The 17,871-nt window shown below is 48.3% G+C and overlaps 7 protein-coding genes across 7 annotated transcripts; 2 read left to right on the forward strand and 5 right to left on the reverse strand.

Moving 5' to 3' along the window:
- Positions 1 to 141: 141 nt before the first annotated feature.
- Positions 142 to 1,125, reverse strand: TRUGW13939_09624 (uncharacterized protein; the record flags this gene model as incomplete). The annotated part of the gene is made up of 4 exons (XM_035492744.1): positions 142 to 192; positions 254 to 671; positions 732 to 1,000; positions 1,057 to 1,125. 4 exons carry the CDS (start codon positions 1,123 to 1,125, stop codon positions 142 to 144), a joined length of 807 nt encoding a protein of 268 aa, XP_035348637.1.
- A 652-nt stretch (positions 1,126 to 1,777) lies between these two features.
- Positions 1,778 to 3,244, reverse strand: TRUGW13939_09625 (uncharacterized protein; the record flags this gene model as incomplete). The annotated part of the gene is made up of 3 exons (XM_035492745.1): positions 1,778 to 2,805; positions 2,871 to 3,093; positions 3,158 to 3,244. 3 exons carry the CDS (start codon positions 3,242 to 3,244, stop codon positions 1,778 to 1,780), a joined length of 1,338 nt encoding a protein of 445 aa, XP_035348638.1.
- A 725-nt stretch (positions 3,245 to 3,969) lies between these two features.
- On the forward strand, positions 3,970 to 6,798 carry TRUGW13939_09626 (uncharacterized protein; the record flags this gene model as incomplete). Its single annotated transcript, XM_035492746.1, has 5 exons — positions 3,970 to 4,136; positions 4,350 to 4,384; positions 4,439 to 4,555; positions 4,614 to 5,994; positions 6,048 to 6,798. 5 exons carry the CDS (start codon positions 3,970 to 3,972, stop codon positions 6,796 to 6,798), a joined length of 2,451 nt encoding a protein of 816 aa, XP_035348639.1.
- A 433-nt stretch (positions 6,799 to 7,231) lies between these two features.
- TRUGW13939_09627 (uncharacterized protein) lies at positions 7,232 to 9,429 on the reverse strand (the record flags this gene model as incomplete). Its single annotated transcript, XM_035492747.1, has 4 exons — positions 7,232 to 8,838; positions 8,899 to 9,215; positions 9,278 to 9,308; positions 9,378 to 9,429. 4 exons carry the CDS (start codon positions 9,427 to 9,429, stop codon positions 7,232 to 7,234), a joined length of 2,007 nt encoding a protein of 668 aa, XP_035348640.1.
- Positions 9,430 to 10,479: 1,050 nt separating this feature from the next.
- Positions 10,480 to 12,331, forward strand: TRUGW13939_09628 (uncharacterized protein; the record flags this gene model as incomplete). The annotated part of the gene is made up of 3 exons (XM_035492748.1): positions 10,480 to 10,536; positions 10,593 to 10,708; positions 10,756 to 12,331. 3 exons carry the CDS (start codon positions 10,480 to 10,482, stop codon positions 12,329 to 12,331), a joined length of 1,749 nt encoding a protein of 582 aa, XP_035348641.1.
- A 1,808-nt stretch (positions 12,332 to 14,139) lies between these two features.
- Positions 14,140 to 15,065, reverse strand: TRUGW13939_09629 (uncharacterized protein; the record flags this gene model as incomplete). Its single annotated transcript, XM_035492749.1, has 2 exons — positions 14,140 to 14,930; positions 14,987 to 15,065. The coding sequence occupies 2 exons, from the start codon at positions 15,063 to 15,065 to the stop codon at positions 14,140 to 14,142; spliced, it is 870 nt and encodes a 289-aa protein (XP_035348642.1).
- A 597-nt stretch (positions 15,066 to 15,662) lies between these two features.
- Positions 15,663 to 17,280, reverse strand: TRUGW13939_09630 (uncharacterized protein; the record flags this gene model as incomplete). The annotated part of the gene is made up of 2 exons (XM_035492750.1): positions 15,663 to 16,747; positions 16,812 to 17,280. The coding sequence occupies 2 exons, from the start codon at positions 17,278 to 17,280 to the stop codon at positions 15,663 to 15,665; spliced, it is 1,554 nt and encodes a 517-aa protein (XP_035348643.1).
- Positions 17,281 to 17,871: the final 591 nt, after the last annotated feature.

Consider the following 17,871-nt stretch of genomic DNA (forward strand, 5'->3'; position numbering starts at 1 on the left):
CTTTTTTTTTCCCGTGTTAATTTGTTCTTTTTTTTATATTCACGTTTTGCTTCGATACCACGAAGATATGTATTTATGGATGGATGGATGATATAATCCACGAATGGGATGTTCTTGTGCATCATTATATCAAGCGTCTTACTATTGTAGATTCACAAACAAGCCGCCATCGACCAGAATCTGGGCACCAGTCTAGTATAGATCAGCATATACCCTAAAAGAAAAGGAAAGGAAAGAAGGAAAGAAAACTGACCACATAACCACTAAGCTGGTCCGACGCCAAAAACACCGCCGGCCCAGCCAAATCCTTGGGAGCCCCGAGTCTTCCCAGCGGAATCCTCCCTTCCATATACGCCCGCTTCTTCTCGTCACTCATATCAGCATCATTCAGCTGCGTCCGGATAGTACCCGGTAAAAGAGCGTTGCATCTGATATTGTATTTCCCTAGCGCCACTGCGGTCGACTGGATCAATGACAAAACACCGGCCTTGGTCGGGCAGTAGTGACATTGTTGCCCACCGCCTACGAGCGCAGAGATTGAGCTAATTCCGATAATCGAACCGCCGGAAGGGGATTGGTGAAGAGCCATTTGGCGGCCAGCTGCCTGGGTCGCGTAGAACGCGCCGCAAAGGTTGATGTTGACGGTTTGGTTGAGGAGGGATGGTTCGATGCTGGGCAGATCTATATCAGCCAGCGCCCTTATAATAAACGGAAACAAAGAAAAGACTCACTCGAGAAACTCGGCAAATTGACAAACCCCAGCATTGCTCACGAAAATATCTAGTCGACCAAAGGTCTCGACGATCTTTGCGACGAAATTTGCCCCCGTCTCGGGCTTGGAGATGTCGCCCGCGACTGTGATGAATCGTTTCCCTTCTTCTCCTGAGAGGACCTCAGTGGCATCTTTATGGAAAGCTTCGACGAGGGCGTCGTCATTGGCGCCGCCGAGGTGGTTGATGGCGACTTTTGCGCCGTGGCGGAGATATTCAAGAGCGATTGCCTGTATATTTTCAGATAAATTGGTTTCTTTAGTTTCGGAGAAATGTGTGTATATACTCTCCCGATTCCCGTCAATCCACCTGTAATTCCGCATATTTTGCCAACTAATAACTGAGGCGTTGCCATTTTCTAGTTTCTGGTTTGATTTATTCAACTCTCCGTAGGTTCGATCAACAACGAACGGTTAGCGACGGCGACAAGACGTGGAAAATGCCGATCGACAACAACAACGATGATGATGATGATGATGATGATGATGATGATGAAATCCAAAGCAAGAATATCGTCGTATTTACTTTCCCTTCACGCGCTTCCTTCTTGTTTAATATTATTGTTTCATTTGTCTCTATGCAACATAATACCCAACACCCCACACTCACATTGAGGTTGCTTTGCGGCTCGGTGATCGGTACAGGGTAGCCCGAGGTGTGGAGATGAGGGGAGGGAGGGGGATGAGGGGGGTTGATTATTATTGATGGATTATTATTTCCGGGGACAGGGATTTTCTCTTATCCGGCTAGTATTTGTTACTTACCGTGCGGGGTGCCGAGTTTTGTCTCAATTTGACGCTTGAATTATTTTGTCTGTTTGTTGTCTTTACAGAGAAGGGGAAATGTCTTGAAACTATGAGACTGGAAGTCAACTGTTAGATAGGACTGCATTCTTCATATATCATCACACACAGAAAGGGATGCACATGTACATGTGGTTGCTAGAAAATAAAGACAAACGAAATGGACTCGCTATATAATCCACTGCATAGTCTATAACAAAATATCTAAATGTGACCATTCGATGCCTCCTCTGGTTTCGGCTCTTCGGAAACGGGCGCAGGAACAGACTCAGGGACTGGCTCAGGGACTGACTCGGGCTCTGGGGCCCTCAAACTCCTCGCAGGCGCAGGTGTGAGAATTGACGCAGCGGGGATCAAAGGTGCTGCCGGATTGAGCTCAAGGCCAAATCCGGGCTTGTCCAACTGGGTCAAATCCAGATAGCCCTTGACAGGGATAGGCTCGTTCACGAACAGGTTGCCAAACACTGGCAGCACACTCTTGCCGTCCGGAGAGTTGGCGAGATACTCTTGGAATGGTGTGTTGGGTTGGGACACCACAAAGTGATACGAATAAGGACCCGAGGCGTGAGGCACGACTGGGATGTCGTAAGCTGCAGCGAGGGCAGAGACTCTGAGAAGCTCCGTAAGACCACCAAGCCACATCACATCGGGCTGGATAATGTCAAGGTTGCGTCCCTCGACTAGTTTGCGGAATCCGTATCTCGAGTACTCGTGCTCACCGGTGGTGAATTTGACAGTCGGGTGGGCCTTCTTAAGCAAGGCGTGACCGTCATAGTCATCCGGAGTCAAGCATTCTTCCCACCAGTCGATGTTGAGTCCCTCGGCCTCGGCTCGCTTGACGAGCTCGATCGTGTAGGGCACGTTCAACGACATGTAACAGTCGACACGGAGTGGGAAGTCAGGACCGACACTGTCGCGGTGCTTACGGAGGTATTCAATGTTCCGCCTCAATCCACTTGGCCCCTCATCCGGCCCGTATGGGAGCGCAACCTTGGCACCGATGAAACCAGCTTCCTTCGCTATCGCTGGCTCAGGTCCGGTGCAGTAAAAGTCCAGCCGCTTACGCGTGGCTCCGCCAATCAGCTTGTAAACGGGCTCGTTTCGTAGCTTGCCGACGAGATCCCAAAGAGCCAAATCGATAACGGAGATGACAGCGATAGGAAGACCTTTGCGACCGTAGAACATTGATCCGCGGTACATCTTCTCAAACATGTCGTTGATATCTCGGGGGTCTATTAAAAACACTGTTATCAGCCGTCTTCGCGCTAGATTATTTTTTTGGAGGTGTGATTAGTACCGTTGCCCAACAAGAATCGTTCAAAATGCTGATGAACCAGCCAGCAGGCCGGGGGGCCTCCAAAACCCGTGGCGAATCCCTTGCTCCCATCACTTGTCTCAATCTCGACACAGAAGGAGCCCAATACATTGATTCCCCAGCTGGTTCTTGACGCGCGGTATTGTTCCCATTTAGCCATTGGAGTAGAAATGGAGCTGTCCACCAACCAATGCCCACCTTTTACCTGTGATTCGTTTTAGCGACGGCTCCATGTCTCCTTGGGGAACTTATGATGCTGTCTTCCTTACATTGTGATAGTCACCCCCAGACCCCACACCGTCGATGAGGAAAGTGCGCACATGTTTGATCGTGGGAAAAGCGGGGTTAGAAGCCATTTTGCTGGATGCGCCTCGTCGATGGAAAACTTGTAGGAGAAAAAGCAGAGCGACGAGAAGACCGGTATTTAAAAAGCACAAATTATCCGACCGGAAAAATTAGAAGATCGGAAACAAGCCCGACATGCAGGTTGCAGTTTTTGGTTTTGCACATGTTCTCATCCATCGCCTTGAAGCCGGCCTCGGGAGAATCTGTCCCGAGCGCAGCCTCCACCGTCACACTCCGGAGGTCGTCCGTGTGCTGGAGTGTGGGTGTGGCGATCGCACAGTCGATTTTTGGCGACACGACATAATAAGCGAGTGGCCCCAGCTTGGGACTGAAGCGTGTCACCAGGGACAACAGCGTCGGTGATACGTCGTTAGCACTAACTTCCAAGTCAACTGCCGTGTAAATCACCAGGATGCGCTAGTCCCAGAGCGGCCTAGCCCCGAGCCCCCAAAGAATCTGGGGAAGGGGCGACTGGCAGGCCCTTGATTGGGCCAAACCGGTGGGGTCTGCTTGCAACCTCGCGCTTTTCTCACCACAAGGCAGCCAGCTCTGCGACAGAACTTGACTGCTGCAAAGGGCAACTCCTCTTGCTGCCTCCATGTGGCCTTTTCATCTTCCTGTGACGATTGCGCCAGCGGCAGTACTTTTCCTCGAATACCGTTGATGCCAGTACTCTCGAGGCCGTCCTGATCGGCCAAACCCGGCAATCTCGCTGTCCACTATCCCGATCTCCGGGATGGCTACCACCAACAAGTATTCTCCGCTGCATATGCAGGACTTTGAGCAGATGCAAAGCGCAGACGGAGATTCTTCAGCTGCGGAATCCGGCAGCGAACACCTAGGTGACCACAATGGCTCTCAAGCGTCTCGCGGGTCCAAAAGGAAGCGCCCGCTGATGGTGTCGTAAGTCTTCATTCCTCCTGCTGCCACGCATCTTAGTCCTTTCGCTTCTTCGCTTAAACCATCAATTGTCGCATAATATATTTTCATTTATATGTCTTTGTCTTGGTTATGTCTCCTTTGTGATTTCATGTGCTGTTTCATCCCTCGTACAGAGCTCTTCTAAGATCAGCGCGTTGCATTTCCTATGACTCGATCCACCTCTGACATACCCAGATGTGAACTATGCAAACAGAGAAAGGTAAAATGCGGTATGATTTCTTGAATGCCACCTGCCAATCGCCTCGCGACTAATCGTTTCCTAGATCGAGCTCAGCCAAGCTGCGGCTGGTGTTCTCGTAACGGCCAAGTCTGTGAATATAAAGAAAGGAAGAAACCTGGCCTGAGAGCGGGCTATGGCAAAGAGCTGGAACAACGACTTGGTGGGTCCCCTTTATCTACATTTTCTTTTATGGAAACACCGAGGTTAACAACCAATAGACAGACTAGAGGAGATTGTTCAGACCCAAGCGCGCTTGATTGAAACTCATGTTATTCAACCTAATCAACAACCGGCAGGCTCTCACAAAGCACAAGGAGGGGGTGTTCTATCGTATGGCTCACCATCAGACCGTTCCAATGCAACCGGACCGAGTCCTCATACAAGCTCGTACAGGGGAGAGTTTTCCGCCTTGCCTACGTCACAACGAGCTCTTGAATCGACGGCAAACCAGCATGATTTGCCTATGAGAAGCCCCTCAAATACATCAGTCAAGCTTGCCAACCAATCGCGACTCGCTAATGGGTTGACACATACGACGCCTCATTCTCAGGTCCCTGATGGGGGCAGTGGAGACTATTCTCACAACGATTCTTCATTAAATGTCCCAGTCAGCCTTTTCAATAATCAAGATCAGTCCCTTGCCCATCCGGAACTTGCTCTGCCTCCTTACGATTTATTATACGCACTGGTCGATCTATATTTTGAACATATTAACAGCTGGTGCCCAATCCTACACCGAAGATCGACTCTAGATACTTTATTCGGACCGTCTCCATTAGAAGAAGCAGATCGGGTTGTTCTTCACGCGATTGTCGCTACAACTTTGCGCTTTTCCTCCGATCCACGACTAAATGACGTGAGTCGTAAGCGGTATCACGATTCGTCAAAACAAAAAGTGTTATTATACGGCCTAGAAAACTCATCTGTCAAATCTATCCAAGCGCTTGTCATTCTAGCGCTCGACTTTGTTGGGTCATCGAACGGTCCCCCAGGAGGGAAACTTCTAGCATTGATTTCTCGTTCCGTGGTCCAACTAGGACTGGCAGCAGAGACTGGGTCCTCACTTGTCTCTTCGGTGTATCCCTCCATATATACTTTAAGGGCAAACGTCCTTTCTGACCCGGAAACCTGGATTGAAGACGAAAGCCGAAGACGTCTTTTCTGGATGGTTTACTTATTAGACCGATATTCGACTATCGCTACTGCGTTTGACTTTGCCTTGGATGAAAAAGACATCGATCGAAAGCTGCCTTGTCGGGACGAATTCTTCATAAGAAACCAACCGGTTGATACCCGATGGTTTCGTGCAACCGTTGACAGAGGAGATTACGTCAAACATGGCGAAAACGTTGGATCTTTTGGGTTCTACATTGAAATACTGGGCGTACTGTCTCGTATACACCAGTTCCTGAAACGACCTATAGATATTGGAGCCCTTTCTGATGTCGAAGAATGGCAAGCAACATACCGAAAGTTGGACAACGAACTCTCGGCATGGGAATACAGCCTACCCACGGAATATGCTCACGAGAACTCGGGTAACTCAAAAACAAAGAAGGTCCAGTGTGACTGGGTAATGCTGCATATAACATACCAAACGTAAGTCTGCCAATGTACACACTCCGGCAGCCCCGCTTAACAATTATATCTAGGACCGTGATCCGTCTGCATTCGTCTGCTGCATACCCCACGACGCGATCCCCAATTTTCACACCATCGTACAGTGCTAGTCAGCGTTGCTTGGTGGCCGTGGATAACGTCGTATCACTTACTCGATTTGCTGTGGAGAATTCTATGGTTGAAAAGCTAGGCCCCGCATTTGCATTTTCTCTCTGGGTTTCTGCCCGGTTATTACTCGTGCATGGGTCCACCATTGCGCGCACTCTGAGCCCAGACATCTACTTATTTGTTGACACACTGGCACAAATGGGAAGATACTGGAAAGTCGCGGAGCGCTACAGCACGATTCTGAAACGTGTTCTCGACGAATACATTGAGCACGAACAAACTGGGGGAGCGGAGGCAGACCGTGCCACCCCATCGACAGTCAAAATCCTGGCTGACATGAGACGCTGCGCATTTGATCTGGATTTCTTGATATCTCGCCAGCCCCAACACGACTCATCCAGAACTAGGAACAAGCACAATGGACAGGCGCCAGTTACTCCTACTGGCAGGAACCTAACAAGTAATGATTTCGAATATCTCGATGTCTTCGGGTTTTTCAACGTGCCCCGTGTACCCAACATGCCGACACCACTACAAACTTTGGGTATTAACGAAATTAGCAATCCTATGTCAATACATGGTCTCACATCGGCAGCGAGTAATAACGAGTTTAATATCACCAACTATTTAATCCCCACGCCAGAAACTGATTGGCTGTTTCAACCGACTGCATGATTTTCTTTCTCTCATGTATCATGAGTTTTTTCCCCTTTTTCTTTATTTTCTCTATTGATTACCATCGTTTGGGTTAGTAGAAACGAGTTAGTAGTACATAATTTTGAAGGATTTTACATATATATGCACACATGTATATACGACGCGTCAGTGGAGGAACCAATTCATTCCAATTATTCAATATTCACAAGTATTTCAGTTCGTCAGATATTCATAGTGGAACTTTGATAAGTACAGATACATCATAATCATTTCCAAATGAGGGCCTAACACTCGAGTCCATAACTAACTCCAAAAAGAAAAGAAAGTAAAAAGCTTGCGACACGAAGAAAAAAAAACCCCCATATCCAGTTTGTACGAAGTAGAAAGTATATTTATGTATCCAACCAAACAAAAAAGGGGAACTTGAAAAAAAAGGAAAGAAAGAATGGCATCATCGATCAACAGTCCCCTCAGGTTCGGCAGTTTCTACCTCACAGAATCTCATCAGTGCATCTAGGAATGCTTCGGTAAAGGACGATTGCCCCATTGCCATATCGACTGGAGCATCCTGATCCCATTTATCTATCTCGTTGAAAATACTTGCGGTTTTGATGGCGAGCTTCTTTATCCTTTCGTGGGCATACTGGTAGCGCTGTCTGGACTCGGTGGGCATCCTCCCTGGTTCCTGCAAGATGGTGTTGAGGCCTCTTGCCCGGCAGTGAAGTGCGTGTTCAAGAGCTGGGATGATAACGTACTTCCCCAAGGCATTTGCATCCGATGGCGAAGCTGGTGAATTGGACGCTGGTGATTTTGAGTCAATATTTTCAGCCTCCTTTGTCCTTTGGTTGTGCGAAGATGGTTGCGGGGTCGACAGTGATTGCGGTTGAAAAGGAGGAAGAGATTTTTGCTCTGTCAGTTTGGACGTTTCTGTCATTTTTGAATTGGAAACAACACTAGGAGTATGACGGCTTTCGTTGTGCATTCGAATCGATGCTTTGCTAGGCACCGGTTTGCGTATCACGCTGTCTGGCGTAGGCCGCTGGGTTTGACTCTGTGGATGAAAAGGTGTGGCGACACTGGGTGTTTCTCCGAGTTGAAGAAATGTCAAGTCAGAAGATAAAGATTGTTGAAGGGCTTTGTCGTAATCCTTTGTTGCGGGGCTCTCGTTCTTTCTGGCGGGCGGCAGCTGTGGTTGGCTTAGTTGGGACGACGGCGTCCTAGGGACCGCATACGTCGATGGTTTCTGTGGTGATTGGGGAAGTGGGACCTTGGTTGGCGATGGCATGGGGGACGGCATTGAAAATTTCTGCTTTTGAGGAGATTGGGGCGCCGAGTCGACGCGCAATGTCTCCTTCGACTGCTTGTTCTCAAGATCAATGCTGCTATCGGCCCCGCTATTATGGGCAGTGTCTGATGGCCAGTGATCAGGAGTCTGGTTCCTTGCGTTTGCCGCCGCACCACTCAAGGCTTGAAGACCTGCACCACGGCCTCCAGCTGGCCGCACAGTGCCGAAATCCCAGAGGTCTTCATCTTCCGGCGAAGGTTTCAATGATTGTGGAGCTGGTTCGGAGGGGTATTCTTCATCATAGTCTGGAGTACCACGCCCATGGATTGCTTGCCACCGCTCATGTCGTTCAATCAGCTCTGTTAAATATGTCGTTCGCTTTGCCTTTTTCAGGAACGGATGTCTTAGGAGTTCTTTTGCCGTTGGTCGTTCTCTTGGGTCTCGACGGAGACACAAAGAAATAAATTCCTTGAAAGCCTTGCTAAAATTCCCCTGTAACATCGGAGGATTGTTCTTGGGAATAAGAAACAAGACTTTCATCGGGTGAATATCAGAATAGGGGGGCTGTCCAGTGGCCAGCTCAATCGCGGTGATTCCGAGTGACCAGATATCTGCTTTGTAGTCATAGCCTGACTGCTTGATAACTTCCGGGGCCATCCAGAATGGAGTTCCAACGAATGTATTCTTCTTGGTCATGGTTGCACTTAGTTGGCCGGAGACACCGAAATCGGCCAATTTCACCTGACCATTTCCGCTAAGCAAGATATTGGCGGCTAAACACATGTTAAAATTAGATTCAAGAGTTGACACGACTGTTGCAGCGAATGTCATACCTTTTATATCGCGATGTAATTTCTGGTCGCTATGAAGGTAGTCCAGCCCAAGCAGCAGCTCCTTGACAATTATCATAATGTAGTCTTCGGTGATGAGTCCTGGACGCAGCAAATCGAGACAGCTCCCCCCAGCACAATATTCCATTACTATCCAGAGATCGGACCCCTTGAGGTATGAGCCGAAGTATTTGGTCACGTAGGGGGAATTCATGGTGGACATGATGGATATCTCGGTGATGATGTCCTCGACTTCATCTTCGGCATTTTCAACATCTATTATTTTGATTGCGACCGACTGACCCGTGCGTTTGTCGACACTATACCGAAAGACTTGTTAGACATAATGCGGTTGACAACAGGATAACGATGGTCAACTTACCCTTTGTACACTTTTCCAAAGCTTCCACCGCCTAGAATAAATGAAACACGTTGTTAGGGCAAATAATGAATGTATTCCACTGCGTTAAAGGGTGGCATACCCAGGCAGTTTTGCTTGGTATAAAGCGTCTCAGGATCCGCCACGACCTGCATTGTCAATTGTGCTCGGAGACCGTGGCTCGATTGCCTTTTGGTGGGTTGTAATCGGATTTTATAGAGAAGGTAAGAAACGAAACAGTAGTATAGTCAATTTCGAGCTGTGTAGCTTGTCTTCGATTATGCACCTGGGTTTCACTATTAAAATAAGCGCTCCTTGCAGTCAAGGGGCGCCAGCAAGGAGTTGCGCTGTACCCACGTTGGACCTGGGCGGTCTTTGGAGGTACCAAGCACGGCGATAAGCACAGTAGTTCCCCAGAAAACGCGAGGAGAGTCGTTCAGATTCAGGGATAGTGACAAAGTCCAGACGCTGTCATCCACTAGCCCTTCCCCGCTCGGTAACTATTTGTTCTTAAACGGAAGGAAGACCAACGGCGGTCGAGTTAAACGTCGGGAGTAATGGAGGATGCGGAAGAGCTCTCGGTGGAAGGGCAATGCCAGGGATCGGAATGGGACTGAGGACGGGCGAACTTCAGTACACTGCCTTTGCGAGTGTTTGTTTATGCAGCTGTTGTTTGGATTAGATCGTCAGCTGCTGCCAGAACGGGCCCAAGTGGCGCACCATGTATGCGCCCCCGGTATCTAATCGGTGTTGCTTACCTGCAGCAAGAGTTGATAGGGAACACGAATTGGCAAATTCGCAAGGCGTCCCCATGGGAGTCGATGGGCGTTATATACAACTGGATCCTCGTCCAGCTAGCCCCGAATAGAGAGAAATCATGGAGCAAAAATAGCAGGTAAACAATCGAAGGAGGTGGTGATTGGGCGGATTGGCGGGGTGCGCAAAACAGGCAGGCGGTGAGCCCCGTGATTGGCGGAGCCCGGCGCCAACTGTCCCAGGCACCTGCGGCCGCTCATTGGCTCGTTCTGGTAATGGGTGCCTGATTCCTTAGGCGCCAAGATATCACGTGGTGCGCCACGCTCTCAGAGCTATTCCTATTTAGGATTAGCTCTGACTATCTTACTCAGCGCATTCTAATTGGACCGTTGTTCATGGCTACATCGTCTTCTGAATTGCTTCTATATCAACTTGCATCAATTGACATTATGACCCGAAACACCTCTGGGAAGGCATGCGATGCTTGTCGTCGTCGAAAGCTAAAGGTAAATGCTCGTGGACCTCCATTCTTGTACTTGGCTAAGGAGCCAAACCGCCTCAGTGTTCAAGAACGTTATACGAAAGATCACCTCCTGAGAAATGTACACGTTGCATTCAGACGGACTTGCCCTGCACGTTCGATGACGAGCAGCTGAAAAGAGGGCCAAAGACGGGAAAGTGAGTTACATTTTTCTGGTATATGAGTCCAGAGGCTTATCCTCTAGGCGACTACGAGCTTTACGATCAGCTCAGAAGTCATCGAGCAGGGACTCCATGTCCGAAGCAGAATGGCCCTATAGAAGCTCAAATGAGGCGACTCCGATAATATTGCCGTCTAATGACGAGGAATACTTGTCGTTAGTTCCTAACACGGCAACGTATACATTGGATGCTCAAGCAGAAATACCAATGACATCCAGCTATATGAACAACGAACATCGCGTTCCTGCCCAGCAGGACACCGTAGCCAACCTTTTTTCAGGAACTGGCTTCGACTTATTGGAAGCAGATACTCTATTAACTCGTGGATTCACATATGGTCAAGAGTCACAACAACTGTGGCTCGGACCTGAAAATAGCTTCCCATTATCAAAACCGAAGCTTGTTTCGGAGATTTCGCTTTTCTTTCGTCAGGGCTATGTGGTCTACCCGGTTCTTCATTATGCAACTATAATGAGTGAAATCAATCAAGGAAAGCACCTCTGCCATCCGGAGTTCCGCAGCGTCGTTCTATCTATAGCTATGTTCAATGAAGCATGCAAAGTACGCCTGTCCCCACAGCACGACCAGAGTGCAATAAAGTCCCTTGCTCGGATGGTTGAGAACCTGAGGACTGATTCAGACCATTACCACTTTGCCAATAATCCGTCGTTAGATGCTGTGGTAGTCTCGCTATTTCTCTTCATTGCTTATAACGTGATGGATAAGCATAGCCGAGCATTCTGCTGCCTTACAGAAGCAATTGGACTTTTTGATCTGCTCGGAGAATTTTCTGACTCGATCAATGTCGTCCGTCAGAAGCGTCTACGTTACGTGCTCTACATCACAGAATCGGCAACGGTTTCAATATATGGTTCACAGAGGAAGAGAATGATCTCGGACTGTCCGTCGATTCCTCCATATTTGGGCAGTTTGTTATCCTGGCATGGTCAAGAAACGGAAGGACAAGATAGTATAGGAGGTGGTATCTCTGATGCTGATATGGCCAATATTGACAAGCACACTGTTGATTTGCTGATTCGCATGACACGGCTTCATCTTGCTACCACAGTTAGCGATGTTGCAAAAATCACGGTTGATGACAAGCTAATGACCTCGATGTCGAGTCCCCAAGAATACAACACTAGCCCTCAGAATTCATACTGCGAGACACAGATAGCTGATGTAGCTATAACTCGCCAGTGGAAACTCGCCGGACTATGGTGGGATGATATCTCACGCCAGCCAACTCTGAAGTTGTCAGATGTACTTGTCAGTAATACGATCGACATGCTTGCCACGACAGCTTTAACCTGGGGGAGGACCCTAAAGCCTGGGCATCTGAGGATTGTAGGGCTCGGAAAAGTGGTACAACTAGCGGATTCAATATGTAACATCTCATCGAAGCTGGGGAGCGTGAGCACCTGTACAGCTACGATTCGCCATCTTATCCAGACAGTGGCAGAAACAGATTACGACAGATATTTTGCGCCTCAATTAAGTATCACGGAGATTCGTATCGGGGATATCCCGCGCTCACTTATTTTTGATGATGACTCTCCACACTATGATAACGACAACGAAGAGGTTATGATCCAGTAACGACTTGAGATAGATTTATTATCGGGATCAATACATTACACATACAAAAAATTCCCAGGTCAATCTGGATTAATTGGAACGATTCAAAAGTTTGTATTGAGAGCACAATTTAACACACGAGCCTGGTTACGGAAGAACTGCTCTGCCACAGGAGTGGTAGGTGAAATAGTCACGCCATGAGGCACACCAGGCACAATCTCTAGTTGTGTATCAATGCCAGCGTCCCGCAACTGAAGCGCATATGCGATCCCCTCATCTCGCAATACATCACAGCCTGCTACGGTTATGTGGGTTGAGGGGTGATTGCTTCGAGGCTGGGTGAGGAGCACCGACGCGTATGGATCAGAGAATTTGTTACCGGCGTACATTTCTATGATACTGTGAGCAAGAGTAGAAACCAAAAAGATTCCAGAAAAGGAGATATGGCTCACCCCAGAGTTTCAAAATGGCCGCCATGCCTTCCTCAGAGGAAGTATTGTCAGACCGGAGGGCATTCATTGAAGCATTACTCGATTGCAGAATGGGGGGATGCAAGCTGGGATGGCAGGTTGCTGGGACCACAAGATTAACATGTCGAATACGCGAAACTTCATTCTCGAACGAGTCTCTCAAGGTAATACTAGCAGCCAAATTCCCACCAGCAGAGCAGCCCCAGACCGCAACTCGAGATGGATCAATCATATACTGTTTCGAATTGCAAAACACCCAGTTCAGAGCTTCGTAACAGTCGTTGGTTGGAAGAGGGAATCGGTGTTCTGGGGCTAGACGGTAGTCGACACCGATTACCACCGCTCGCAGTTCAGAGGCGAAGAACTTTGATAAATCTTTTTTTGAAGCTTGTTGCGTTATTTTCTTTTCTTTTAATTTTCACGTTTACAGTATGTTCATACCCTCGTCTACTTCTGGATGGCCGTGAATCCAGCCGCCTCCATGAAGCATAATGACTGCTGGCCGTAGACGCCCTGGAGAGGCCTCTTTGTCAATTGGATCGTAAATCCGAACCGAGAAGTGGTCATCTAGGTTATATGTAATTGGAATATTTGTGATTTGAATGGGCACCTGGCTGCGGATGCGTTTGATTTGAGGGGCTTTTGGTAACGGCATGTATACATCTTCCAGCCATTTTCGCATGGCAATGTGATCAGAAGGGTCGATTGAGTCGACTTTGCCTAGATCTAACTTGGATGCTTCCTGGCGCGTCTTTAGTAATAGTAAATAGAATACATGTATCGGGACAAGACCTACTTGGACGTATTTTGCGTCGTATTGTTCAATAATATTGGGCATTTTGCTACTAATCTCGACTTTGTCCGGATCTGCCAATGGAGACATGCCTATAACTGTGCTATAAGAATAAAATTGGTGTGCACAGATATAAATAGTGACCTAGATAAAAAACAGAAAGTCTTTAGTTGACTTTTTTCCTTATCTCAACATCTGTTTCATCTTTGGTACAATGTTGAGTGAGAATAAAACCGGCTCGGAAGGCAGCTCGGAAGAAAGCTCGGCAAAACTCTTCACGGGGCCAATAATTTCCGGGGAAGGCTTAATAATCCCTCGAGGAATTATGGTATGTATGTAACGTCGGAAATTGAGAGGGGCCAAATGATGGCGAGTGAGGCGAAGCAGGAATAGATGAAGCACGGTGTTTTACAAACTGCACTATTCTGATTGGTCCAAGCAAAATTACCCTATTCGGAAATATTGATTTAACCTATTCAAGACCCCTCAGTCGGCAACATTTTATGCTCAAACATATAGGTCTAATATGAAATATACACCACCCGATGTTATTCACCATCTCACCATCACGCACAAGCCACGTTGAAGCCTGCATAGCTTGTATGGGCGGCATTACTGCCCAAGCCAAAAACCGAGTTGTTACAATCAGATGGCTCTTGACCATCGCACTGATACGTCGACGATTCGTTAGCCACAGTTGCAGATTCCCAATACTCAGTGCGAGAGTGCCGGTAGCCCAGTAGTGTAGGCGGGAGCTGCGGAATGCCATCGTTGAAATGCGTGACCCGATACAGACAGCCCGGTGCGGCGTCCGAGGCTCCGGATATCCTGTCAACGTAGTCCGCAAATTCTTGGTTTCCGGTTCTTGGTTGTCCATACGTGTACGCTTCGGTGAGGCGATAGGGACCGTTTTTCAGCGAGGCGAACGCAACACCTGCGATTCCGGCGCCGAGGGAGTGGCCACTGAGGATTGTGTTGTAGCCAGGATTGGCACGTAGAGAGTCACTGATTGCTTTGGTGGCAGCAGGCTCTAGCGAGTTCCACGCATTCAAAAGGCCCTGATGAACTTTGCAGTCGCCAGTGCAATTCACACGAGGCGACTCATATGCTACCAGGGAAAGCTCGAGATCAGTAAAGATGTCTTGGAGGCCAGATGTGCCTGGGATGCTGAGAATGAGTTCTTTTGTGCTGGTGCTCTTCCATAATGCAGCTTGGGTGTCTGTTGAGTTGATGCTAAAGTATTGGACCAGCTCAGCGCCATTTTCAGGATGAGAACAGGCAGTGCCATTCCCGATAGCACCTGTAAAGATTGGAAAGCTAGCATAGTACACAAGCTTTTTGTACGTCTCGTCGTTGACTAAAAAAGCTGTAGTTAGCCTTGATCATACTTGGATGGAATCTTTCGATGCATACCAAGAGTTTTTTCATTTCTTATCACGAGCTCGCTGAAAACCGAGCTAGCGCAGAGCGCGAGGATGATGAATAGCCGCATACTACCTATATCAATTAATAAAGTAGTTTATAAACCCCAACTCAGATACTTGAGCCAAGAAAAAGAGTGGTCATTATCGTGCAGAATGCTATACTTTTATACCTTTTTCTACAGATGTTCATAAGGGGTATTGCTTATTGATCAGCCGGCTCCGAGAGAAGCTCGGAAGCAAGCTCGGTGAAATGGTCGACGATCTCTTCTCGCCGGGGATTAAGTACTGTGGACACCGGATTACTCTTCTAGTGGCTAGTTGATAATAAAGTATTTTAAGATCTTCTAGTTGAAAGATTCCAAGTTGATTAGACCTATATTGGCCTTTAATGCATTTAATGCTAGAGTTGAATCACGTCCATGTACCACTCTTCAAGACATAGAAGACGGTTGAAGTCTAGATTACGGAAATAATTTCTAGATCCACGACGACCCTAAAAAAAACAAAACTGGCCAAGTCAAATGAAAAAAAAGTCATGTAATCATTCCGAGGCAAGGGCAGTCGGAAAAATGATGTGTCCTACGGAAAATGAAATTCCCAAGGAACAATCCACATCCATTGCAACGCCTCTCATGCAAGTCGTATCTCGAGTAATGTCGTTTCAATCAGTCCTCCACGTAACCTATCATGATTGTGCCGTTCTTGAGACCGGCATCTTGTATGGAAGTGTCGAGCTCTTGAAGAAGATTCTTGCCCATGGCATTGAGTTCAAAGATAAGGCCGGCCTTGTCCTCCAGCGGCGGTTCGGACTTTAGCCATTCATAGATACGCCGCACCGGATCGGTGAGCGCGAAGCGGCGGATTACCCTTCCTGAAGGATGTCTGAATTGGATGCGAGTAGTAGTGGCAGGGTCCGCATCGGGCTCCGTATGAGTGTGGTCTGAAGGAATAGAGCGGAAAACAGAGACGCTAGGATCTTCTTGCTCTTCAGCCTCCTCGTCGTCCATGGAAATATCATCGGTATCGACAGCTTTGCCTTTGCCCTTGAGATCTCCAACGCTTCTGGTCAGCTCATCCGGGTCTTCTATTCCCTGAGAATCAGACCCTTCAAGACTGTTTTTCAAAGCCATCTCCATCATCTCTTCCTCGGTCATTGCATCCAGCTTCTTCTCTTTCGGAATGTCGGCCTTTCGTTTTGCAACCGGATTCCGGGCATTATGTTTCAGGCTGTATCGGTCTAGAAATTCGTGAAGTTGCATAAGGAAATCGGCAGCCTTGATAACTGGTGGACCAGACCAAACTTTGACTTGTTCTCCAGTGCGAGGATCGACGATGGCAATATGCGGGAAGTTGTCTGGAACGTCACTGTTTTGAAAATAGTATTGCAAATACGGAATACCACGTTCATCATCCTTGTTGTACTGTAGAAAAATGAAATTCTCCTTTACAGTATCCCTCACGCTTGGTTCTTTCCAGAGATCACGATTCAACAGCTGGCAGTCGAATATCGAAGGGTCTTGGATGTTGATTAGCAACCACTTTTCAGTCTCTCGACCTTCTTCACGCGCCGCATCCCACGGTAGTTTTGACATCAACTCGAATGGTGGCCGGTACATCTCAGCTAGCATTGTGGATTTGGAAGAGGCCTCGGAAGCTCCCCCGGTCGCTCGAGCGAGGTCGGGTCGCTGTGAGGGTTCGGCGCCGTGATCCCAGATGGACGTATCTCGTTGGTTGAAAATCCCGGGACGAGCTGAAAATAAAAACAGATATTAGCTTAAAATCTCGTTTAAAGTAGGGGGCATGGGATAACCGACTGTTTCTAGCCTGCCGCATTCGAAACTGGTCCAAGAGAGGATCCAAGTCACCGTAGCTTTCTGCGCCTGGCCCTACAAGCGTTTCTGTGGTCCTTGCAATCGGTGCTCGCACTCCATCTGAAGAATCGCCACCGGAATATAACTCCTCTTGTAGACGCCGAGCCATGGCAGCATCGTCTTCAAACGCTCCATCAGCCTGAGGGCGAGGTGGGGCCGATGATCGTGCCTCGTCAACAAGGAGATCGTCATCTGAATCTATCTGAACGGTGTTGTGTGCGGATTCGCTAGGGCGTGGAGCTGTTGGGGTTGTGTGTGAAGGAGCCGACGGTCGTATCTCTGCCCCGCCGTTCTCAAAGTAGAGCTGCATAGCTTGCTGGATGTCATAATCGGCGATTTCCAGGTACTGAGTTGCAAGCTCTGCGGTAGAGCCTGTAATCTCAGTGAACTGGGCTATCGCATCGTCGTCCATGGCAGGCAGACTTGAGCGATGTCAAAGACTCAGAGCTGGTGTGGGAGATGCACCGACCCGCAGGTACCACCGCTTTGACGAGAAGTCGATGGGAGCAATTTGAATGGACCTCTGATTTGAGTACGCTTTTAAAAAACTCCAGTGTGCTCAAGTAATTTAAAGTACATTGATCTGTTGCTCCAAGGGAAAAAGAGAAAAGAGAGACGTCGCGGTCAACGCTTCTTTTTGGTGTGAAGCTTCAAGTATCAGGCTGCGTCCACTATCGTCATCGCGGGACTACGCAATAAAGTTATCCCGTCTCTACACCGACGGCAGTTTTAGCCGTGGATACGGTGGGCATCAACTACCAAAGGTGCATTCACGCGAAGCAGAATTAACACTGCGTTTATGGATACTAAAGCCGACCGTAGTCATGTTGACTGAGTATCACGTGACACTCGCCAGACCTGCCATACGCGTCGGGAACGCGTTTCGCGCTCTTGCCACTTTAACGTTCCTCGGACGCGAAGCGCGTTCCACTTTGTACCTTAATGTACCTCCGCCGCGGCAGGTACATCGCCTTCCACAGTCGCTCTCCCCATTTTCCTCCGC

The sequence above is a fragment of the Talaromyces rugulosus genome, chromosome V (assembly GCF_013368755.1).
Source record: "Talaromyces rugulosus chromosome V, complete sequence".
In the NCBI taxonomy this organism is placed as follows: Eukaryota; Fungi; Ascomycota; class Eurotiomycetes; order Eurotiales; family Trichocomaceae; genus Talaromyces; species Talaromyces rugulosus.